Source organism: Tamandua tetradactyla, chromosome 24, assembly GCF_023851605.1.
Source record: "Tamandua tetradactyla isolate mTamTet1 chromosome 24, mTamTet1.pri, whole genome shotgun sequence".
Classification (NCBI taxonomy): domain Eukaryota; kingdom Metazoa; phylum Chordata; class Mammalia; order Pilosa; family Myrmecophagidae; genus Tamandua; species Tamandua tetradactyla.
Window position 1 is genome coordinate 45,142,492 of NC_135350.1, and position 26,823 is coordinate 45,169,314.

Genomic DNA, 26,823 nt, shown 5'->3' on the forward strand with positions numbered 1-26,823 from the left:
TGTCTAGTCCAGAGAAAACATTTGTTTCCAGCTAGGCTGGGGATAGCCAATCAGAATGATTGTGGTTTTGGGTCTTTTAATGGAACAAGCTAATTGCTATTGACATTTAGCTTTCATGTTTCTAACTAGTGGAAATGATGTGGTCATAAAAGACATTTTCCCCTATTCCCCTATCATAAAAGACATTCAGATGGCTAGATTCAAGAATTTATTTTGAACATAGAGGGAATTGGGGAAAAGCACTTTTGACAAAGTTGGTTGCTTCATAACCTGCTTCAATGGATCTTTTAAGATTGAATATCTTTGTTCAAGCCCCAAATAACTCAAAGCTGCACTTATAGAGAAAAATCACCGATAATCAATTTCAATTTCTATCGAGTCAGCAGGGGCCCAATTTAGAAACCTTCTGTTTAATGGATGGTGACATAATAAAGGAACAAGATATAGGGTGGGTTCTAGCAAGGACATTGTGTCATGCCAGTCAAGGTATGTGGTTGATTAGAGTTAATAAGAAAAATAGATGAAGGTTGATGTAAAGATATATTAATTGACTGAAATGATGGATGAATCTTGCTGCTTCATAGAGTTTTCTTAAGGTAAAGCTGTTGTCAGAAGCTGAGTCAATTTGATCAATGGTGTGGAATATTTTCTTTAAAAATGATGTGCTAAATGAAATCAGAAGGAAAGATAGACAGTAAAGACTGAGATGGTATAATCAAGGAATGCCTTGAGTGTATAATGATAGTGACTAAATGTGCAAATTTAAAAATGTTTCTGCATGAGGAAGAACAAAAGAATGTCATTACTGTAGGTTGCTGAAAATAGATGGTAATTAATATTTTAAAACTTTAACGTATGTGTGAGACTAAAGCAAAAAATGTTTATTTGGTACAAAATTTATATTTAGACTAGTGCATTTCCTAATATAACTTCTGTGGACAGTTTAATCGAACACCATAGTACTTGGAACCTTGCATAGGGCATGAGATTTTGTAGGTTTGTCCAAAGTGATGCCCAGATAAATCCCTGAGCAATTTGAACAGTGAATAGGGAAGTATTTGCAGAGTCCCTTAGGGGGGATGTTGAGAAAGGGGGAAAATTCAACTTTCCCAAGTGGAGAATTCTTGGTATTTTCATAGTCAGTGGGGACAGCCAAACCAATAGGCTGAGCCTCCAATCTTGGGGTTTGTTCCTATGAAACTTAATCCTGCGAAGGATAGGCTAAGCCTACTTAAAATTAGGCCTAGGAGTCACTCCCAAAAGAACATCTTCTGTTGCTCAGATGTGGCGTCTCTCTCTCAACTGACACAGGAAGCAAACTCACTGCCCTCCCCCTGTCTATGTGGGACATGACTCCCAGGAGTGTGGACCTTCCTGGCAACGTGAGACAGAAATCCTAGAATGAGCTGGAACTCAGCATCGAGGGATTGAGAAAATCTTCTCAACCAAAAGGGGGAAGAGCGAAATGAGACAAAATAAAGTGTCAATGGCTGAGAGATTCCAAACACAGTCCAGAGGTTATCTTGGAGGTTATTCTTATGCATTAGATAGATATTACCTGTTTAGTTAAGGTGTAATGGAGAGGCTGGAGGGAACTGCCTGAGAATGTGAAGCTGTGCTCCAATGGCTATGTTTCTTGAAGATAATTGTATGATGATATGGCTCTCGCAGTGTGAGTCTGTGGTTGTGAGAGCCTTATGTCTGATGCTCCTTTTGTCTACCTTACCGACGGGCGAGTAAAACATATGGCTTAAAAATAAATAAATAATAGGGGGAACAAGTGTTAAAATAAATTTAGTAGATTAAAATGCTGGTGATCGGTGAAGGAGAGGGGTAAGGGTTATAGCATGTATGAATTTTTTTCTGTTTTCTTTTTATTGCTTTTTCTGAATTGATGCAGATGTTCTAAGAAATGATCATGATGATGAATATACAAAAAAAAATGAGAATGGATGACTTGGGTTATAATCTTTATCTAGATAATAAATTTTGGTAGTCATTGTCCCTAAGGAAAATAAGCCCAGACACATAGCTGAATATTTTTGGTGTCTTTAAGGGGAATTATACTATTACTGTTAAATTAGTCCCTGACTTTATATATCCATGTTAAAGTTTCAATAGTAGTATTACAATTACATGACTGGTTAACTTCATAAGAAAGTATTTGAAAGAGTCTAATTAGAGAAAGATTGTTTTTTATTTAGTGTGAAATACTTCCAAATAGAAATAGGTATAAAGAATAATACAATGAATCCCTTTCAACCATCACTTAGCTTAAGAAATTAAGCTTTAAGACATTCCCACTGGTTGAAGTTTGCAAATAATATTGGATGTATTATATGATGCATCATGGGAACACAGACTTAGGCACAAAAGAGATCTTCAGCAAGTGGCTGCTTTCTTACATAGCACATAGAGTCCAAAAGAACAGGAAAAAAATATCCCACCTTAGCTGCTCCTCAGGTTGGTGGATGGCAGCTCCACACTGCTTCATGCCAGAGATGAGGGACCAATTGTAGCTCGTCTCCCCAGTGGCCCAGCATCTCTTCAGAACTCTCTTTGCATCAGAGATGAAGAACATTTGTACTGCCTGAGTACTGGGCTTTTATTTCCTCCAGAAGGAGGGGGCTCTGCCAGTGAGCAAACTTTGTGCCCTGGCAAGCAGCTGGGGCTGGTTAGGATTTAACATGTCCCCATCTGCCTGTGGTCTCTTGTGAAATAGAAACACAAACACCTGCATGCCAACAAGCATGAGGGGGAAAGGAAGGGATGTAGGTCAAGGCAGGGAGTTTTCTGCTGAGTATGTCCCTGACTTCCCCAGCAAGAATCAAAGAAGAATTTCCACAATTATCTGAAAAGGCTATTAAAACATTCCTTTTTTCCAACTCCTTATATATGTGAATCTGTATTTTCTTAATGTAATTTAATCAAGGCAATATACCCCAATAGGTTGAATGTAGAAACAGATATAAGAATAGTTTAACTTCTATTAGGCCAGATGTTAAGGTATTTGCAGAAATTAAAAATAATGTCATTTTCTCACTAAATTTTTTTGGTTTGTGAAAATGTAATTATTTATTAAAAGTTTAAATGACAATGAATATTCTTAATTTCTCAAAAAAATAATGTGCTTAGCTGTTATTACAAAAGAAAAATCTGTTTATTATAAAAATTAAGAAAATAAAAATAGATTAAAGGAAAAAAGTTAAAAATCACACACAGTTCCTAGAGAGAACCACCGTGAGCAGGTTGGGTTATATACTTCCTTTATTATTCCTAAGCTTAAATATATAATTTTATTTAAAAGAGGGTTATACTGTACATCGTACTTTTTCTTTTTTAATGTAATTTTACTGAGATACATTCACATACCATATAGTCATCCAAAGTATACAATCTATGGTTTACAGCATCATCACATAGTTGTCACTATATGAGATACAGTGTCATCATCACAATCAATTTTTGAACATTTTAATTATTCCACGAACAATAAAAATTAGAATAAAAATAAAAGTAAAAAAAACACCCAAAACATCCCATGCCCCTTATTGCCCCCTATTATTTATTTATTTTTTGTCTTTATTTTCTTACTCATCTGTCTGTATATGGGATAGGGGAGTACGAGTCACAGGATTTTCACAATCACGCAGTCACACCATAAAAGCTATAAAATTTTACAATCAGCTTCAAGAATCGAGGCTACTGAATTACAGTTCAGTGATTTTAGGCATTTCCCTCTAGCTACTCCAACACACCAAGAACTAAAGAGGAATATCTATATAATATATAAGAACAACCTCCAGAATGATCCCTTGACTTTATCTGAAATCTCTCACCCACTGAAACTTTATTTTGTTTCGTTACTCTTCCCCCTTTTCATCAAGAAGTCTTTCTCAAGCCCACAGGGACAGGGCCAGGCTCATCCCCAGGAGTCATGCCCCACATTGGAAGGGAGCTCTACAGCCCTGGGAGTCATGTCCCATGTAGGGGAGAGGCAGTGACTTCATCTGCTGAGTTGGCTTAGAGAGAGAGACCACATCTCAGCAACAGGAGAGTCTCTGGATGTGACTTTTAGGCACAATTACAAGCAGTCTAGCTTCTTCTTTGCAGGAACAAGTTTCATAAGGGCAAACCCCAAGATCGAGGGCTTGGCCTATTAAATTGGTAGTCCGTATTGCTTGAGAGAATATCAGGTCTCCCTCAGGTGGAGTAGTTTCAATATTCCCACATTTTCCCCCAGTCTCCCAAGGGACTTTGCAAATACTTTTTTATTTCCTGCCCAGATTACTCTGGTATGTATCAGGGCATCACACTGATCTGTACAAACCAACCAGATCTCACTCCCTATTCAAGTTTCCATGTAATTATGGTGTTTGAATAAACTGGCCATACTAGCTAAATTAGATAGTGTGCCAAATAAACATCTCTTCCTTTGATCTTACACAGAAGCTGAAGTTTTAAAATACAGTCAGTATCATACTCTACCCTTCAGTCTGAGTTACCTTAGTCCTAACTAGATCAGCTTCATTCATATCACTAATTGAAGTCCGATCTTTTTTTCAGCTTTTTAAACAGTTGCTGTATTGGGTTTCACAGCTGCAGAACTCCAACGCTGAGTCTCAGGTGTCACACACATACCCGAAATTCCAGGGAATGAATAGGGAATACACAACAAGCTCAGCATCTCAGAATTTAGAAATAACATTTATAACTCAGGATAGATGTGGCTGTGTAAGAGCTTACAGTCTAGGAACCTTTACAATAAGCTTTCCCCTGATAACCTTTGCTCTCACATTCAATTCTCAGAATTTACATATTATAGTTGATATTTACATATTGTAGTTGATATCAGTGAAACATTATAGTATCTGTCTTTTCGCTCCTGGCTTATTTCACTAAACATACTGTTCTGAAGGTTCGTTTACCTATGCCTCACAACTTTACTCCTTCTTGCAGCTACTCAATATCTCACAGTATGTATATACCTTCTGCTCATCAGTCAATGTGCCCTTAGGCCACCCCCATCCATTGCAAATCATGAATAATGCCACAATAAGCACCAGTGTGAAAATGTCCATTCATGTTCGTGCTTTCAGGTCTTCTGTGTATATACCTTATAACAGGGTTATAGGATAATATGGCAACGCTATACTTAGCCTCCTATGGAACCACCACACTGCTGTCCAGAGAGGCTGCACCGTTCTACTTCCCTCCCAAAAGTAAATAGGCACATCTCTCTGTCTCTACATTTTCTCCAGTACTTGTCTCATTTTGTTTTTTCTTAACATTTTTCATTGTGAAATATAACACACATACAAGAAAGCAGTAAATTTAAAAGTACATTGTAAAGAGTAGTTATAAGATTACAGAGTTTTTATGGGTTACGGTTCCACAATTTTAGGTTTTTCCTTCTAGCTGCTCCAAGACACTGGAGACTGAAAGAAATTCAATATAATGATTTGGCAGTCACACCCATTTGTTAAACCCTATCATCTCTGTTATAACTCTTCCTTCTCCTTTGTTCCTTCTCCCATTCTTTAGGGGTATTTGGGCTATGCCCATTCTAACTTTTTCATGTTGTAAAGGGGTGTCGATAATGTGGGATAAGGGAATGGGACTAGATGATGTTCTTAGAGAAGCTGTCTCCTTTGAGTTTCAGGACTTATCAGGCCTAGGGACCATGTGGAGGTTGTGGGTTTTTGGAAAGTAATCTTAGTACATAAAACTTCTGTAGAATTTCATATAGAGCCCTAGGGGTTCTTTAGGGTTACCAGGAATAGTTTTGTTTGGGGTTTGGCAAACCATGGCATTAGCAGTATCTAGCTGAAGCTTGCATAAGAACAGCCTCTGGAATTGCTTCTTGACTCTATTTGAACTCTCTTAGCTATTGATACCTTATTTTGTTACATTTATTTCCCCCTTTTGGTCAGGAAGGCATTGTTGATCCCATGTTGTCAGAGCCAGGCTCATCCCTGGGAGTCATGCCCCATGCTGTCAAGGAGACTTTCACCCCTGGATGTCATGTTCCACATAAGGGAGAGGGTAATGATTTTCCTTGCAGAGTTGGGCTTAGAGAGAATGAGTGACAAAGGAGGTTTTCTGAAAGTAACTCTTAGGCATAAGCATAGGTAGGATTAGTTGCTCTGCTACAGAAATAAGCTTCATAAGAGCAAGCCTCAAGATCAAGGGCTTGGCCTATTGATTTGGGAGTCCCTGGTGTTTGAGACAGTATCAGGTGTTTCCCTGGTGGTAAAGCTTAATAGTTCCGTACTTTTTCTCCTGTCCCTCAAGGTATTTTGTCAATACTTTTTAATTGTCTGCTCAACATATTTTGGGATGTATCTGGGTATTACATTAAGCTATACAGAATTACATGTCTTCATTCCCGTTCTGGGTTCCATGTGTTTGGGTTGTTTAAATGCACTATCTAGGCCGGGTGAGTTAGATTATGTGTTAGAGAAAATTTAGGTTTTGGGCAACATAAACCTCCCTTCTTTTGGACTCATACAATAGGTGAAGTTTTAATATACACACAATGTCATCCTTATTCCTGAATTCTGATTTACCTTAGTTCCAACCTCATCAGCTTCACTCTTACCTCTAATTGAAGACTGATCTCTTTTTTGGTTTCTTTAACAGCTGTTGTATGTAGCAATACTGACTTACAGAGGTGCAGAGCTCCAACTCCAACTCCTAGGTGTCACACTGGTAGCCCAAGTTCCAGGGAGATATCAGGATATACATATATAGAACAGCATCTCAAAATCTAGAAATAAAATTTACAGCTCTGGACTAAATGTGACTGCTATAGGAGCTTAAAATCTAGGTCGCAATTTTCTTATAAGTATTTTCTAAAACAGACCATATAATATTTGTTCTTTTGTTTCTGGCTTATTTTGCATTACGTAATGTCCCCAAGGTTTATTCATCTGGTTGCATCCCCCACAACTTCATTCCGTTCTGCAGCTGCACAATATCCCATCACATGTATACACCACAGTTCACCATTCTATTTCTCAGTCAATGTATCCTTCAGTTGCCTCCTTCCATTGGGCTTCACGTATAATGTCCACAGTCAACAACCCATGTCATACATAGTCCTCAGTTGTACAATCATCAGCACTCTTAGTTTTAGGCAATTTTCATTGCTCCAAAGAGAAAAATAACAATAACTGATAAACCCATCCTCACCAAATAGAAAATCTAAACCTCCCCTTAACTCTTGCCCTCTTCCCCATCCCCCCAGTTATTTACCCCTGGTATTGCTGTGGTACTGTTAACGTCTTCCTGTTAAATATAGACCATAGCATGCAATAGTAGTTTTCCACCTATACCCCTCTATTATTTAGTCTTTGTGCAAGATTCATACCTTTGAGGTAGTTCATGCAAGAATCTTTTTTTGTATTAGTAGTGTTAATAGGATATGTGGCTCTATACAACCCCTTTCAATCATGTTCACTTTCATTATGGCAATATTACTTATAGACCCACTAATGAACTGCTTTCTTATCTATCCATTCCCTTACATTTAAGTTCAACCTCATTAGCTAACCATTCACCCATCTCTAGCTTCTGTGTATCTGTAGGGTCCCCTATATTGTTTATTTTAAGCCTCTGAGTTTACCTTTACCAAAGTCTTAATAACAAAATCATACAGTATCTATCCTTTTGTGTCTGGCTTATTTCATTCCGTTTTATGTCCTCAAGGTCCATCCATCTTGTCATGTGCTTCAAGACATCATTTCATCTTACTGCTGCATAATATTCCATCATATGTATGTACCACATTTTGTTTATTCACTCTTTTGTTGATGGGCACTTGGATTGTTTTGATCTTTTAGCAGTTGTGAATAATGCTGCTATGAACATCGGTGTGCCAATGTCTATTTTTGTCACTGCTTTCAGCTCTTCTGGGTATTTACTGAGTAGTGGTATTGCTGAGTCATAGGGCAACTTGATATTTAGTTTTCTGAGGAACTGCCAAACTGTCTTTCACAGCAGCTGTACTGTTATACATTCCCACCAGCAGAGCATAAGTGTTCCAATTTCTCCACATCCTCTCCAACATTTTTAGTTTCCTGTTTGTTTAATAGCAACCATTCTTATAGGTGTTAGGTGATATCTCATTGTAGTCTTCATCTGCATTTCCCTTATAGCTAATGAAAATAGACATCTGTTCATGTACTTTTTAGCCAGTTGCATTTCCTCTTTGGAAAAATGTCCATTCATATCTTTAGCCCATTTTATAATTGGGTTGTTTGTCCTTTTGTGGTTGAGTTGTATTTCTTTATGTACATAGGATATCAAACCTTTATGCAATATGTGATTTCCAAATATCTTCTCCCATTGTGTTGGCTGCATCTTCACCTTTTTTACAAAGACTTTTGACATGCAGAACTGTTTGATTTTGAGGAGTTCTCATTTATCAATTTTTTCTTTCATTGATTGTGGTTTAGGTTTAATGTTCAGGAAGTTACCTCTTATTACTAGGTCTTGAAGATGTTTCCCTATAGTTTCTTCTAGGAGTTTTATGGTACTGATTCTTATATTTAGGTCTTTAATTCACTCTGAGTTAATTTTTGTATAGGGTGTGTGGTAGTTAGAGTCAGTTGTCAACTTGGCCAGGTGAACGTGTTTAGTTCTGTTGCTGTGGACATGAGCCAATGATACATGAACCTCATCTGTTGTTGATTACATCTGCAGTCAGCTAGGAGGCGTGCCTGCTGCAATGAATGACGTTTGACTTAACTGGCTGGTGCTTAAATGAGAGAGCTCAGTGTAGCATGGCCCAAGTAGCTCAGCATACCTCATCTCAGCACTCACAGGTCAGCCCAGGCCTTTGGAGATACAGGAAGAAATCACCCTGGGGAAAGTTGTTGGAACCCAGAAGCCTGGAGAGAAGACCAGCAGAGACCATCCTGTGCCTTTCCACGTAAGAAAGAACCTCAGTGGCAAGTTAGCTGCCTTTCCTCTGAAGAACTAACAAAATAAACCCTTTTATTAAAAACCAATCTGTCTCTGATGTGTTGCATTCTGGAAGCTAGCAAACTAGAACAGGGTGTAAGGTAAGGGTCCTCTTTCATTTTTTTGCTATTGATATCTAGTTCTCCCATGCCCATTTATTGAAAAAACTATTCTGTCCCAGTTCAATGGATTTGGGGATCTTGTCGAAGATCAATTGACCATAGATTTGGTGGTCTATCTCTCCACTCTTCATTCAATTCCACTGGTCAATACTCCTGTCTTTGTGCCAGTACCATGCTCTTTTGACCACTATGACTTTGTAATAAGCTTTAAAATCAGGAAGTGTTAATCCTCTCACTTTGTTCCTTTTATTTAGGATATTTTAGCTGTTCAAGTTCTCTTTTCCTTCCAAGTGAATTTGATAACTAGCTTCTCCAAGTCTTCAAAGTAGTTTGTTGAAATTTTGATTGGTATTGCATTGACTGTAGATCAATTTGGGTAGAATTGACATCTTAACTACATTTAACCTTGCTATCTATGACCTGGGTATGTCTTTCCACTTGTTTAAATCTTTGATTTCTTTTAGCAATGTTATGCAGTTTTCTGTGTACCAATCCTTTTGTGGTGAGTCACTTTGTCCTCTTGCTACTTTCAGAAGTTTTTGCTTCTCTTCAACATCTGACAGACTGATTAGTATATGTCTTGGCTAGGTCTATTTGGATTTATTCTATTTGGGGCTCATTGAGCTTCTTTGATTTGCATATTTATGTATTTTTTAAGGGTTGGGAAGCTTTCCCCCATTATCTCCTCAACTAACCTTCCTAGCCCTTTACTCTTCTCTTCTTGTTTTGGGACACTGATGATTCTTATATTTGCTTGTGGGGGGTGGTGTGGGACATGGTGTGAGGGGTGTGGGTGGTTGGGCATGAGGCATGGGGTGAGGCAGTGTGTGGGTGCTGGGGCACAGGGGCTAGAGGCACAGCTTGGCTTCCTTTCCTATTCACATCTCCATGCCCCTTGCACTCTTGAGAGCTCCAGGCCTCCGTATGGAAAGGGAATCTGTAGGCTCTGTGCACTAGCTAGATGTTCTCTATGAGCAAGAAAGGCAAGTTTACTGGCTCCTGGGTTCCCCAGTGGAGCTCCCAGGGGAGCTGAAGGGCTGATATCCCAACCTGGCTGCAGGGGCAGGCACTTTGCTGGGCACAGCCTCTAGTTGCTGGTGGAGTCCTGACAGCCCACTCACCCCTTTCTCTGCGTCTCAATTTAGCTTTCTCATCCATGACCCCTTATACAGTGTAGAAGACCCTCTCAGGTCATTCGCAACCTTGAACTGCTGTCCTAGTCATTTTTCTGTCACCTCTTTAGTTGCGCCTTGGAATAGGGCTGGACTCAGCTATTCCTATTCTACCATCTTCCCCAAAGTTTTCTGTTTATTTTATTTTTTTTTAATATTTTTATTGAGAAATCTTCACATGCATACTGTCCATACATGGTGTATAATCAGTGGCTCACAATATCATCACATGTTTTGTATTCATCACCGTGATCATTTTTAGAGCATTTGCATCAATCCAGAAAAATAAATGAAAAGAGAAAAGAAAAAACTCATACATCCCATACCCTTCACCTTTCCTTCTCATTGAACACCAGTTTTTCAGTCTACCCAATTTTTACCCTTTATCCACCCCCCCTATTTATTTATTTATTTATTTTCTTTTTTTTTATCCACTTTTTTACTCATCTGCCTGTATCCTGGCTAAAAGGAGCATCAGACACAAGGTTCTCCCAATCACATAGTCATATTATAAAAGCTATATCCTTATACAATCATCTTTAAGAATCAAGGCTACTGGAACACAGCTCAGCAGTTTCAGGTACTTCCCTCCAGCCTCTCCAATACATCATAAACTAAAAAGGGATATCTATATAAAGCATAAGAATAACCTCCAGGATACCCTCTCAATGCTGTTTGAAATCTCTCAACGCTGAAACTTTATTTTGTCTCATTTCTCTCTTCTCCCTTTTGGTTAAGAAGGCTTTCTCAATCCCATGATGCCAGGTCCTTGTTTATCCCAGAAGTTCTGTCCCATGTTGCCAGGTAGATTTACACCACTGGGAGTCATGTCCCACATAGTTTGGTGAAGGCAGTGAATTCCCCTGCCAAGTTGGCTTAGAGAGAGAGGCCACATCTGAGCAACAAAAGTGGTTCTCTGGGGGTGAATCTTAAGCATAATTATCAGCAGGGTTGGCCTATCCTAGGCAGAAATAAGTTTCATAGGGTTAAATTCCAAGATCAAGGGCTCAGCCTATTGATTTGGTTGTCCCCACTGCTTGTGAGAAATCAGGAATTCCCCAGATGGGGAAATTGAATATTTCCTCCTTTCTCCCCAGTCCCCCAAGGGGACTTTGCAAATACTTTTTTATTCTGTGCCCACATTACTCTGAGACATATTGGGGCATCTCACTAACCTGTACAAACCAACAAGATCTCATGCCCTATTCAAGTTTTCTTGTACTTATGATGCTCAACTAAACTGACTATACAATGTAAATTAGGTAATGTGCTGCCCAAAATATAAATTTTGCACCAAATAAACTTCTCTTCCTTTGGCTTCACACAGAAGTGAAGTTTTAAAACATGGACCTTATCAGCCTTTATTGTATATTCTGATTCTCCTTGATCCTATCCAGATCAGCTTCAGTCATATCTCTAGTAGAAATCTAATCACTTCATCTTTTTAAACAGTTGCTGCATAGGGTAATGCTGATTTGCATAGCTTCAGCACTCTAACTCTTAATCTCAGCTGTCACATAAATACCCTAAGTTTCTGAGAATGACCAGGTTATAATCAAACAGCTGAGTATTTCAGAATTTAGAAATAACAATTACAACTCCTGAGTATATGTGACTGCTGTGAGAGCTACAATCTAGGATCCTTTACAATAGGCACCAATCTGATAACCCATGCTCTCAATTTCAATTGACTAGTTTGTATATTTAATTTAGTCCATATAAGTGAGGCATGATAATATTTGTCTTTTTGTTTCTGAAATTTCATTTAACATACAGTCCTTAAGATTGATTCACCTGGTTGCATATCTCACAACTTCATTCCTTCTTGCAGCAGCTCAGTAATCCATTGTATGGATGCACCACAGTTCCCCCTTCCTTCCCTCAGTCATTGTACCCTTAGGCCACTTCTATTCATTGTGAATTGCAAACACTGCCACTATAAATACCAGTGTGCAAATGTCCATTCTTGTCCCCACACTCAGTTTGTCCAGGTATATACTGAGTAGTGGGGTTGCAGGATCATATGGAAACCCTACCCCTAGATTCCTGTGGAACCACCACCCTGCCTTCGAGGGGACAGGGAATAGGTACATCTCTTTCTCTACGTTTTCTGTAGCACTTGTTTCTCTCTGTTCATTTTTAAACAGTTTTATTCACACATCATGCATCCTAAGTAACCCATCAATGGTTACTGTTATAGTCACACAGTTATTCATTCACTTCCCATTCTGTATGAGGACATTTCCATTTCTTCCACAATGAAAGAAGAAGGAAAAAAGTAAAGAATAAAAAAAAAAATTAAAAGGAGAAACACCACCACCAAGAATCCCATCTTCCTCCCTTATATACCCTCTTATTGACATTTAGCTTTGATATATTGCCTTTCTTACACTAAATGAAAGCATATTACGTTACTGTTAATTATAGACCCTAGTTTGCTTTGATTGTTCTTTTTTTTCTATATACCATTCCCATTTTCAACACCTTGTTCTGTTGACGTTCATTTGTTCTTCCTCATATAAAAATATTCTAATATTGGTATATTTAATCACCATCATTGTCCACCCTAGTCCCTGTCTTTATCTTTTGTCTTTCCTCCTGGTGTCATACATGCCCCTACACTTCCTCTTTCAACCATACAAATACTCAGCTTTGATCAGGGTACTTACAATATTGTGCAGCCATCAGATAGTATTGTGCTATCCATTTCTGGATCTACATGCTCAATCCTGTTGAACATTCTGTACTCCTTCAGCATCAAATCCCCAATCTCTGCCCTCTTTTTTATCTCCTGACAGCCTATTTTCTCAACTTTAACTCTCAAAGTTCTCTCGTTAGTATTAGTTCTTATTAGTGATACCATATAGTATTTGTCCTTTTGTTTCTGGCTAATTTCTCTCAACATAATGTCCTCAAGTTTCATCTACATTGTTGCATGTGACATGACTATTCTGATATATCATATCTTATTTTTTTGTCATTTTACCCTTACTGATAGAATTCATCTCTACACTGTTCTCCATACCTCTCTCTTGTCTTTTCCTTTCTTCCAGTAATGTGCTCCCTTTAGTATTTCTTGTAGAGTAGGTCTCTTGTTCACAAACTCTCTCAGTGTCTGTTCATATGAAAGTATTTCAAACTCTCCCTCATTTTTGAAGGATGGTTTTGCCAAATATAGAATTTTTGGTTGGCAATTTTTCTCTTTCAGTATCTAAAATATATCATACCACTGCCTTCTCATCTTGAAGATTTCTCCTGAGAAATCTGCATATACTCTTACTGAACTTCCTTTGTATGTGATGGATCACTTTTTGCTCTCTGATTTCAGAACTCACTTTTTGTCTTTGACATTTGTCAATCTGATTAGTAAATGTCTTGGAGTGGATCTATTCATATCTGTTCTGTTTGGGGTATGCTACACTTCTTGGATCTGTAACTTAATGTCTTTAATACGGGATGGGAAATTTTCAGTAATTATTTCCTTCATTATTTTTTCTATCCCTTTTGCCTTCTCTTCTCCTTCTGGGACACCCATAATACTTATATTTGAGTGCCTCATGTTGACCATTCAATTCCCTGAGACTCTGCTCATATTTTTCCATTACTTTCCCTATCTGTTCTTTTGTGTGTAGAATTTCAGATGCTTTGTCTTTTAGTTCACTAATCCTTTCTTCTGCTCTTCAATTCTGCTGTTATAAATCTCCATTGTGATTTTTCATTTCTTCTATTGTGACTTTTGTTTTTGCAAGCTTTCAAGTTCTTCTTTATGTTCAGCCAGTGTCTTCTTTATGTCCTTTTTCTCTTTTGCCATATCTTCCCTCAATTAGTTGATTTGATGTTTGAACTGATTTAACATGCTTGTTTGAATATCTTTAATTAGTTATTTCAACTCCTGTATCGCATTTAAATTGTTAGTTTGTTCCTTTGACTGGGCCATATCTTCATTTTTCCTATTATGACCCATAGTTTTTTGCTGGTGTATAAGCATCTGATTTCCTCAAAAGGTTTATTCTGGAGGTTGTTTTCACTCTTTTCCCTATGGTTTTCTTGGTGGTTGGCTTTGTTCATTATCTACTCTTTGGCCTTCAGTTCAACTTATTCTAGACCTCTAGCGTAGCTTCTGTTTAACTGATCAGAATTTTTCAGCTCTTATTTTTCTGGTTCTTGCTCTGCCTATATAGAACTTTTTTGGAGGAGGGTCTCCCCAAACAAGGCAGGCCCAGGTCTCAGGAGGCCCATAATCAGTGTCAAGTTTCCCTGGGATTGAGACCCAGCAGGTTGTCTGACTTTCCTGTGAAGCCTCTAGACTCTGTACTTTTCCTATCCTGTCTGGCAGGTGGCACTTATCAGCCCACAGCTCCCAACCCATGCTGTGGAACATTTAATTCTCACCTTGCCAGGGGCATGGTTGAGACAGTCTGAGATGTGAGAAAAGTTCAACTAATTCTGGTTCCCAGCCCTGGGGTCTGAATTCTCTAAAGGATGGCTGCCATTTGAGCTGGGCCCCACGCTCCTTTTCTTGGGGAAGATATACCCCTTGGGGAATTATCTTCTTCACTTGACTTTTACTTTTTCTCCCAGACCTGTCTTAACTCCATCCTTGCCTCCATCAGCGCTGATGACTGAAAATGCATGAGGCTTTCTTTAATGAGCTACTTTGAATACTTAAAAAAAAGAGAGAGAGAAAATATCTTTTCAGAACCAGTCTACCCAGTGCCAAGGTTTGCCAATCAAGTGTCAGAATTGGTACCCAGCTCTATGTGCCCCTTTTCTTGTTTTTTCCCCTTAAATGCCCCATCTTCTTTCTGCTGGGAGTGACCTCAAGGTTACTTTCCTGCTTTCTTTGAGTTTATCTCTTTTTGGAGCTTGTATTCAGTGGTCCAAATTTATTAATTAAAACTGCAATTGGAGCTTGGTTGAGCTATCATCCCTTGTTCCTAATAGAGAAGGCTTCTGTTCCCTAATGGGGAGAAACTCCAAATCAGCCTGCCATGTCAGCCTCCACAGTTTGGAAGCTTTACTTACAGTTCCAGACAGTTACTGGCTATTAATGAGCTGCTTTAGAGGACTAACTACATTCCACAACTCCCTACACTGCCATCTTGCCACCATCTGTATATCCCCTTTCGAAAACTACTTTCATTTAACTACTTCTCCACTCATCTTTTGATGTCAATACTTCTACAACATCATTTTTTGTTAATTAAGTTTTAAATACAGAACCAGCAATACTCTTGTTAAAATTTCAGTATAGGTAAGTTGTCAAAATCTTTCTCCTCAACCCTTTCCTCCAAATCTCATTCTCTGAGATAACCCTAAGACTTTTTTGTTTAATGTTTCTCACCAGAAATTTTCTATGTATATATGAATAATTTAAAGTGACTAAATAGTATCCAATTAAGTAGTATATCATACTGTACTCAGTCAAATCCTGTTATTTGAAATTCAGGGTTTTTCGTTTTTCACTGCATTGAATATCCCTATGGTGGAATCTTTGCACACAAACATGATTGTTTCTTTAAGATAAATTCCAGAAAATGAATTGCTAGGTTAAAAGATATGCACAATTTTAAGACTTTTGATATGTACCCACTTGTCCCTCACAAGATTTGTGCCAATTTTACACTCTCCCTAGTAGGCAGCATTGAATTTTTAAAAACATTTTGAATTGGAATATGACACATACATAGAACAAAGTATGTAAGCTAAAAACTACACTGTCTAATTTGGTAGCAGCTAGCCATATGTGACTACAGAGCGCTTGACATGTGGATAATCTGTATTGAAATGTGCTGTAAGTATAAAATACACTTTACACAGATTTCAAAGACATAGTACAGAAGAAAGAAATGTAAAATGTCTCATTAATTTTATACTGAGTATATATTGAAATGATAATATTTGGGATATGTTGGGTGAAAAAATAGATTATTGAAATTAATTTTACTCATTCCTGTTCATGTTTTTAATGTGTCAACTAGAAAATGTTAAATTGCACATGTGGCTCACATTCTATTTCCACTGGCCAACACTCTGTTAGATCACGGTATGGCTCCTCAGATAATAAAACCTACCACGTGAGCTATGCAGTCATAAATTGCTCTATCCCTGTACCTCTCCAACACACCACCTGTGCCTCCTTTATGTCCAGGAATCTCAGAACTAAAGTAGCTCCCTTCCAACAGTCCAGTTCCTTATCAGGGGTGACCGGTAAACATATGTTGACTGCCCACTTAAGGATGGGGTATTAAGATTGATCTGCCAGAACCTACTCTTGGGCATGAATTCTAAATTGCAGAAGTTAATAATTTGTTAATTGATTTGCTAGGATGTTTAACTATTTAGGCTTCAGGGATTGCTGCTGAGTTCAACATCTTGCCCTATCATGTGCATAAGAATGCACACACTGAGTCAGAACAGAGACAGGCTTTCATCATCTCTCTGTGCTTTAATGTTTTTTTCCTTTTCTGTAAAGCAAGGATGATGGAATGACATACATAATTCTAGACAAGAACAATCAGCACTGTGGAGACACTGAGAGGAAAAGAGACTATAAGGACATCACTGGGGTTATAGCTTTAGGTATAAGCTATTTTCCTTCACTCCCCGCCTCCCAGCCATTTCCTACTCATTAGCTTTCACCCCTGTCTTCCTCCCGGTTCTAAAGCACATATTGACTGTGCCAAACCGTACCCTAGATACACACAGCTTTTCATCAAACACAAATTCTGTTCATAAGCCAGCTCTGCTCCCTGCCCTTTTCCACCCGCAGTCACTCCAGGGCAGCGGGAGAATGTAGATAAGTAGGAAGAAAAAGGCTTGGGGTGAGGGCAGAGTCCTGCTCCTTTTGTCCCTCATTATTGACTTACATCTCGTAGTTCTTTGAGTCACTGTATTTCTACCTGGACTCAGCTTTAAAGGTTAAAACAACAACAACAAAAAGATTTAAAAAAATTCTTAAAGTATTTTTGGCTCAATTGTGTGCTTGATTATTTGGAATATGGCCAAAACCCTTGCTTCACTCCATTATGGCAGTTAAGTGGCTTCTCTTGGGAAGTTATCAGGTAAAAGGAATTAAAATAAATAAATAACCCCGTTCCAAGTGTCTGCACTGTCATGCTTTTGTGTTGTATTATGTTTAACTTTGTGTCTAGCCCTTTGAAATGTTCCACTTAGCATCTCTATAGAATGGCACACAGTGTTAAAGAGCTGATAGCATTTTTTTTTTTTAAACATCACTGGTGCTATTTATTCTTTCAACTTCCCTCTTCTACCTCCTTCTATCTATTCATCTATGTAGTTACAATTTTTCCCTGCCTCCACATTTGGCATCTCTTCCAGGAACCTGCAAATGCAGAAATTTATCCGTGCCCTTGTTTTCTAAATTTGTCTAAATGTGTAAAATTCCTTCCCAATGGGATATCACAAAAGATTGTAATGCCAAATTATTCATGTCCTAGAAATGTGGTGACAAAATTGAATTATTGAATAAATACTAGCAAGAACAAGGTACTCAAATGCATCTGAATTTTAAGAAGTTCTTCTATATACAAAGTAGAACTAAAGTAAATTAATGTCAGCAAGGCATTCAAACTATATAGATTCTTTATAAACAATGTAGGGAAGAAAGATTCGAGATGGAAAAAAACTTTTATAACCTGCCATAGCATATAGTAATTTTCCTTGCCTGCTGCCGAGTGATCCTAAAGTTATTCGCAAGAAAGGACAGTATCAGAATGATTTTTATGGCTAAATTGGCTCTGTTTGTCTTAATTAATCTCCATTCTAGCATTTTCAGAAGAATCCCAGCCATAATGCAGGTAAAGAAAACAGGTATAGCGTAATATTGCTTCTCTCATTCTATCCAAAATTCTCTGATATGGAGGGCTTGTTAACTCTCTTTTGACCAGGTAAGACCAGTTGGGGTAGGGATATTTCATTTTTGCCATTCTCTCAATCACTTCTTTGCGCTGAGATAACATTGTCCTCACTGTACGCCTGTGGTTGAGAAACTTATTTCTCTTTTCCCCTCTGATCTTTTCTCCGTCCTGCTGTTGGAGTGGATCTTCCAGTGGGGAGGAAAGGAATTGCTTATCAGGGTTGAGAGTCAAGTTGCTCAGGCTCTTTATTAACAATTCTGAGGAGAAAGGATGAGAGGCCGCCGAGTCTTTCTGGGCACCGTCTTCAATAGACATCAGGGAAAACTTCTGGGTGGAGGCTGGGTTAAGCTTCTGTGTTGGGTCCATGGAGATCTAGCACAGCTCTAGAGTCCTCCGAGATCTTTGGGTCCGAGTAGGAAGTTGATGCTAAAGGCCCTCAAACAGCTATGAGATAGTCTGGAAAGAAACCACAGCCCAGAAAGAGTACAAAAATCTGCACTCCAACCAGCAGTGGTGAAAGAGAGATTGATAGCATTTTTTAACAAGAAAAATGAGACTTCAGTGTAAAAGAACAATTCCCCCCACACATATACTTTCTGTATGTGTAAATGGGTTTTTTTTCCCTCTACATTTGGAGAATAAAGGAAATATCTTGTTGAAAGGAATGTGAACTAAGAATCAGGAATTCCATTTTTGTTCCATTACTGTTTCGACTTACTAAATGAACTTAAGTAAGTGTCTTCTCTGCCTTAATTTTGCCATCTATGAACTGGGAACGAAGTGTTCTTTCTTCTCTTGGCACGGTCAGATGCCCACTGCAGTAAAGGCAGTAAAACCGATGCAAAAGGAATAAATTACTCCTTGGACTGCAGTAGTCTTGACTGATACTTGGAATTCCTTTCCAACTCTAAATTCTATGATTATAAATAATGAAATGCTTTCATTCCTTCCAACCACTGTGTTTAAACACACTGGTAGAATCCAAAGACCTTTTTCTTATCACAATAAGCTAGGCTATAATTTTTGCATTACATACTGCCAAGCTCCCCTCTTCTCTCTTAATATTCAAAGCTGAGCAGATACTTCCTGTTCTAGTTTGCTAGCTGCCGGAATGCAACACACCAGAGACGGATTGGCTTTTAATAAAAGGGGATTTATTTTGTTGGTTCTTCAGAGGAAAGGCAGCTAACTTTCCACTGAGGTTCTTTCTTACGTGGAAGGCACAGGATGGTCTCTGCTGGTCTTCTCTCCAGGCCCCTGGGTTCCAACAACTTTCCCCGGGGTAATTTCTTTCTCCATCTCCAAGGGCCCGGGCTGAGCTGCAAGTGCTGAGATGAGGAATGCCAAGCTGCTAGGCTGTGCTGCATTGCGTTCTCTCATTTAAGCACCAGCCAATTAAGTCAAACGTCACTCATTGCAGCAGACACACCTCCTAGCCGACTGCAGATGTAATTGGCAACAGATGAGGTTCACGTACCATTGGCTTATGTCCGCAGCAACAAAATTAGGTATGCTCACCTGGCCAAGTTGACAACTGAATCTAACTAACACACTTCCTAAGACCTTTCTACCCCTTCTCTCTCTTTCCATTACCCAAGGGTTAAGTAAATTTTAAAAGTTTTCGGTGGTGCCACGGAGGAACAAGGTTGAATAGCCTTCCAGCAGCTTTGAATGCACCAGACAAACTAAAATCTCTAGGAACCCCCCCTTTTTTTTTTTTCACTTTTGAAAAGGCTTTTATTAAAAAAATAAATAAAACCTAAGACACAAATTAAAAAAAACTATTCATACACACACACACGTGTGTATATACATAAATTAGAAAAAAACCAAGCCAGCACAATATTATGTATCCCAGAAAAGCCATGTTTTAATCCTGATTCGATCATGTGTGGTAGGAACCCCTTTTAGATGTAAAGAATCGTTGATCATGTGTATATTATTTCTGTTATTGACCATCTCTTTTTGATCCTGTACACTTCCTTTCTGAGTGGTCTTATAAAAAATTTTTCTTCGAACTTCCTAATTTTCTAAATTTGAGACTGGCAGGAAATTGAGGCTGAGGAGAAAGAGTCAGAAGTGGTGAACTTCCCTCCAGTCTGGTCTAAAGTACTTGAATTTTCTTCAACTACCGAACAAAGCCTGCATTACTCCATTCATACAAAGAAAGGGGGGTTGTTCTTGAGAATTTTTTTTTTTGGTCAATTTTCTATGACATTTACTTTAAAAAGTGTGAATCACCATTCCTCTAAAATCTGTTACTGGCTTGTTCTCAAAGGTGATGTAATGTTTCTTGTGGTTGAATAATAACTGTGTGTTTTTCTGTCTATTTTCAAGTGACTTTCTTAATGAAGAATACTGCAATAAAAATTAAAATTAAAAAAAAAGGATTGTTGGAACGTTGAGAATAAAAACTTCCTTCTCTTCTCATCAGCAGAATGAAGCCAGTATCTGTGAAATAACAGATTCCTGATGAGAACATTACTAAGTAAACATTATAAATAATGTAAAACATTACTGCCATTATTATAAAAAAACAAAAAGTTCACATACTATTTAACTTTTATTTTCATATTAAGTCTTCTATCAAAAGCACTATTTACTACTATAGTTTGCTTTCTCAAAGTTCTGGAAGCATTGTTAGATCAGAAATCTGAATATAAATCAAAAGTTTATAGCTCTTATTGGCCCATGGTTATAGATGAAGTTTCATTAATTTTGACAGTCTAAATGCCATTGGTTCTTGTCCTTGGACCCACCCAGGACCTCAAGCCTCCCAGTGTTCTCCCACTGTCTCCCATCATGAGTGGGCCTCAGAGTCCCAGGTGTGTCTCACTTGGCTCCGTCAGCTTGGCAGCACCTCCTAGGTTGTGATGCTTGTCCCTTGGGCACCAGTCTCTGCTGGGATTTCAATGACTGCTGCCCTGCCCCATCAGGCATTGCTGCTCCTCCATGTGGTGAATATTGTCACCAGATTCCGCAAAGGGCCCAAATTGCATCACTTTCCATTCTGATACCCTCTGTTAGACGTTTGTGCATTGGTGTTTGGCAAAGATTTGGTGACATGGCTCTTTGAGTACTGACTTACTGGCTTTGTGCTCTCTATAAGATTTGGGCACGGAGGCCATCAAAGTGGGGCTAGGAACTAACACTCTTTCATACTTAAGGTTGCTCCTCTCCTCTGACAACCATGACTTCATCTCAAGCCTCTCTCTTTTTACTTGGCATAAATTATCTTTAAGGAGACTTCATATAGCACCCTTCCTGAACTTTCTTTCAGGCCTCCCCACTAGATCATCTAGCAAGCCCAAACTTCCTGAAGTAGGCACATCCTGAACACAAGCTAAGATTTCTGCTAAGTAAAGATTTACTCTTGTTCCACTGGGAACCACCCTATGTCAACCCAAGGGATTGATTTTGAGATTGATGGATTGTGGATTGAGGATAGGAGGAAAGGCAGAGTGGGGAAGTGAGTAGAAAGGATGGGTGGTGGCTGGAAAGGCTGAGAAGCTTGCCATGAAGGCATCAAGGTTGTTGACTCCAGGTTTCCATTCTCTCTGCAGAATGACATCTTCGAGTGGTCTAGGGACCACCGAGTCCACCACAAGTACTCAGAGACGGACGCTGACCCCCACAATGCCCGCCGAGGCTTCTTCTTCTCTCATATTGGGTGGCTGTTTGTACGCAAGCATCGAGATGTCATTGAGAAGGGGAGAAAGCTTGACGTTACTGACCTGCTTGCTGACCCTGTGGTCCAGTTCCAGAGAAAGTAAGTGAACAGATACCATAGAGAGTTGTCCATCAGGGGCCAGACCAGAGAAACAGCACAATGGGGTACAATAGTACCCCCAAGAAGTTATCCTTATAACATTCATGCTAATGTTTTTTGTCTTATTTTTAGAATTTATCTCTGTATTGATTTCCTTTACCTCATTAAGTTTTTCCTGTTCAAATGTCTGGCTTGAATTTTATTTTTATTTTGTGATGGATTTTTCTCAAGTCCAGTGTCATCTCTTTCAAGCAAATCTGCATGATTAATTTCATGGAATGTGTTTCTGTCACCACCACACACACCCTCTTCCCACTGACCCCCAATTCGTGGTTCCCTGATATAGGGCAGAGAACTTGCTCTATTTTAGTGACACACTTAACCCAATATAACGGGACTCTGTCCAGATGTTCTCTTCTTCTGGAATTCTTTTGTAGTGAGGTCTCCTTCTTACCCAGCCTCCTTCTAGAAATGTTACCCCAGCAGGTTTCTGTGCAGAGAAAATGAGACCACGTGACAGAGTGCCTCAGAGTGCTTGTGTGCCCTAAAGCTGTCAACTGAGTGCATTCAGTCAGTCAGCATTTGCAGGGTGGATCTCCTTTCAACAAGCACAGGAAGAAAGATTGCCCATGATTGTGCTGCCAAGTAGAGTCACTGTTGTTCAAATTTTAACTAGGAAGTTGGCATGTACTGTACCTGTATTGGTCTGCGTTTACAAAGTTGGCCATGATGGCAGCATGTATAAATGGACTCGTTGCCCCTGAAACAATAGATTTTTTGTGCAAATCCATTTTTGTGCTATTTTTATGGCTCACACGCTGGTTAAAGCCTTAAGATAATACAGTGAAGAAGTGATTACTAGAGACCATATCCACTGACTAAAGACAGGAGTTATTTAAGTCTATGCCTTTGTCTGGCACAGAGATCCTTGGATGAAAACAAGTACAGCTTAGAAATATTCTGACTTTCTGCTTAGCCTCTCTTTTTACAATAGGAATAGCAGAAAATATTGATAAAATGATGGACCTTAGAGACAGACTGCCCCCAGTAATGTCCTGTGGCTCCCCCACTTGCTAGCAAATGAATTAAACACTCTTAAGTCTCAGTTTCATCTATAAAATTGGGTGGGGGGGGGAGAGCTGTAAGAGTAATAACTATTTTCTACAATTTTTTTGAAAATGTAATGGAAGAAAGTGTGTAAAATGCCTGGCACATAGCAAGAGCTTTTGGAATTCAGTGATCATTATCACACAGGTAGTTGCTAGTCTAGAGGCTTCCATGTATTTCCATACACTGCTTCTGTTGGTTTAACAATAGGTTCTTCTCTGTTAGCATCAATGCACTTCTTCAGATAGACATACCCAAAGCGATAGCCAAAAGTTTTATAGCAGAAAATAACAAAATGTTTCAAATTAGCAATTAAATGATATGCTGATTTTAATTTTTTGCAATGAGAATAAAATACTAAAGGTCATTAAAGACAATCGGAAAAATTCAGACAAATAGAAAGACAGAAAGAAAATCATCCACAGTCCTAATACATAAATATAGCCACTATTAACATTTTGTATTATTTCCTTCTATTTTTTTAAACTTTTTTTATTGTATAATATAACATATAAACAAAGCAAAGAAAGAAGAAAGCAATAGTTTCAAAGCATTCTTTACCAAGTAATTATAGGACAGATTCCAGAGTTTGTCATGGGCTGTCATACCATCATCTCAGATCTTTCCTTCTAACTGCTTGAGAATATAGGATTTCCTTCTATTTTTAAACACATATTTTTACATGCTAGCAGGAATGGGAATACTGTATATGCAGCTTTATGTCTCACCTTTTTACTTCAAATTATATTGTAAGTGCCATTATCAATTTTGCATGCATCAGTTTTAGTGTCCTTGGCAGCTCAAGCAAATATCATGCAATCGGTGGGCTTAAACGATAGGAATTTGTTAGCTCACGGTTTTGAGGCTAAGAGAAAGTCCAAATAAAGGTATTTTCAAGTCTTCTTGCTGAAGACTGACATCCTGGGGCTGGCTGCTGGCAATCCTTTGTCCTTCGTGCCTCTGTCACATGGCAGCCTCTCCTGGCCTCTCTGTTCTCTTCTGGGTTTCCTTGAATTTCAGCTTCTGGCTGCTCCCTGCAGCTTTCTCTCCATCTGTTTGAACTTCGTGACACTTATAAAGGACTCCAGTAATAGGATTAAGACCCATCTTGGTTGAGGTAAGCTACACCTTAAACAAAGTGACCTCATCAACAGGGCCTACTTACAATGGGTTCACACCCAAAGAATTTAAGTTTAAGAACATGTTTTTCTGGCATACTACAGCTCCAAACCACCACAGAGTCCAGCAGTTGAGAGTGTTGTAGTTTATTTAACCATCACTCTGCAGCTGGATGTACTTATCATTTAGAATGTTCTGATATACAAGATGCTGCTGTGCCATTAGTAATGCTTTCACACAATCAGATCTTAGATTAAGTTGTAAAGCTCATAAGAGAAGACAAAGGATTTTCTACTTGATTGATGAGACCTAAACAGGGTATAATAGTCTAGGTTTCTCCAACCATAAAAATGGCAAGTTTGTTTGTTTTTCATAGTTTGCTTCCAAAAAATGTCATAGTCTCATTCTTAAGATATATGTTGGAGGTACACATGTTCAAAGACTGTTTCTAAATGCAGACAGAAGCATATCTATTTCAGCAAGTTCCTTAAATTGCCACCTGACAGCATCTTTCCTCACCAATCCAGTGATCAAAGGAGGCTGTGGCTGTCAGACCATCCAGTAATCTCATCATTTTATATACATTATTGAGCTCTTGTTAGGAATTAATGCCTTAAAGATTGGTCCTAGTCCTCCCAGAACTTGCAGACTAGTGGAAAAAACCACAATTTTACTTTACGGGCAGTTACCCCCTAGTGAGAGGAATCTGTGATGGGCAGTGCAGGGAATCCAGGAGGGCCCTCCTAACACACACTGCAGAGGATAAGAGGTGCAGAAAGGCTATTTGGGAGGAACTAGTCTCCAAGTTGAGACCTGAAAGATGAATAGAGATTAGCTAATGAAGATGGGGAAAGTATATTTAATATGTCTATCATTTCATAGAACCAATGAGCATATAGTTAGAAAGGTTCTTCGAAGTAAATTTAGCCCAAGCCCTCATTTTTCCTATGAGGAAACTAATAAACAAGTTGGGACTAAAAGTACCGATGTCTCAGATTATTTGTTCACTGTTCTTTTTTTCTTATCTATATGCATTTTTCTTTTAAAAATTGAGCTATAATTCACATACCATAAAATTCACTATTAAAAAGTGTACAATTCAGTGGTTTTTTACTTTATTCACAAGTTTCTGCAACTATCACCACTATCAATGTTCTTTTTATTAGACCTTGTAGTTTGAAAGATGCTACAATAATTCTCTGAAATATGGGTGAGCATATCCTTTAGAATTATGTCCTTTGGAGTAAGTTCTTGGGAATTATCCAGCCTAGTTCAGAGGTTTATAACATGGTCATGGTTGAGCCTCAAAGGGTACATGAACGCGTTAGAATAAAAAAGGTTTTTTTGTCTTGGGGAGTAGGTAAGTCCAGAGCTTTCATCAATTACATAGAGAACATGGAGATTCATGATCTATAAATAAGGTTTAGAATCACTCAACTAAATGAAGAGAGCTTCCAGAACACAGAGACAGTGCAATCATTTGCATAGCATTATGTTCATGATGCTGGCTTTCCTGCTGTTTGTTACATGATAGAACGATGTCATTGCACTTGGGGATGAGAACTGGAAAGGGATCCCATCAACAGTGTACTGTCATACAGTCCTTGAATGGAGTCTTCCCTGAGTGAAAGACAAAGGTGCTATCAGTATTTGTCACCAGTTTTGAATCAGGTCAGTGACACAACCCATAGAGTTCCTCATCTGGGCAAAATTCCCACCTGCTTATGGTTCTCTGAGGGCAACCACAGTGCCTGTTCCAGTTTGTGGTAGCCAGGGTTCATAGCTGTCTCCACTGCAATCCCAGGGTGCAGCATTTGTGCATACAGATCCAGCTAAGTGTCACTGGGATAGTTTCCTAGAACAGGTGGCTGTGAGAAAGACAGGATTTAGCATCTCTTCCTTCAGTCTGCGAGCACAAATATTGCAGATGATTCACAAACTTGCACTTAGTTGTCCTAGTGACACCTTACCAAAGAAAACCTTGACAGAGAGCCAGAGCTTAATCATAATCAACTTTCCATTACATATTCTAGTATATGAAAGGAGGTGGTGGCATCAAGGATAAAAAGTAAACTACACAGTTCAAGCTGTAGTTCCAGACTTTCCCCCTACAAGATTGTTTTACCAAGGCTATTATAGCAAGTAGTTAACTGTACTACTTTTAAGTTTTGCTGTATTGTCAAGTTGTGAATGACTAAGAGTCAGGGAGAGAAGTGAGTGATGACACTCCTAGGCCTTGTAAACTGCTTTACAGGGTGAGGAGATCATAGAACAAAGGGACATACCACATGGAGCACTCTCCTCCCCACTACCCTTCTAGACTATGCCCCAAGGGTTTAGGATTCCAGAATTCCCTGCCCCAAATGAATTCCCTAAGCTCACTTCCAGAGTCTATAGCAGCTTTTTCCTGGGGTCTGGCCTTCTTACAAGAAGCATTTTACCCCTGTCCTAAAGAGTAGCCAAGAGGCAGTGTTAGCCTGGAGACAAGTTTGGAAGTATAAGCTGGGCTATCCACAGAGGGTGGACAAAGGTAAGGGTGGGAAGAGAAGAGGGTGCACCACAAGCCAGAGGCCTCCATCTCTACTCTTGGCTGGGGCCCTACAAATATCAGGGGTGAGCCTAGAAGCAAGCCACATGTGAAGTTGAGAGTGAGTCTATAAGTTAGGAATTGCATTTGGCTTAAATAA

The 26,823-nt window shown here is 38.9% G+C and overlaps 1 protein-coding gene across 1 annotated transcript in view; it reads left to right on the forward strand.

Annotated features, from left to right (window-relative positions):
• SCD5 (stearoyl-CoA desaturase 5) overlaps positions 1-26,823 on the forward strand; it is a 244,168-nt gene that overhangs the window by 142,758 nt on the left and 74,587 nt on the right. Inside the window, exon 3 of the mRNA XM_077143018.1 lies at positions 21,705-21,910. Coding sequence (XP_076999133.1) covers positions 21,705-21,910 — 206 coding nt within the window. The remainder of the gene's footprint in view (positions 1-21,704; positions 21,911-26,823) is intronic.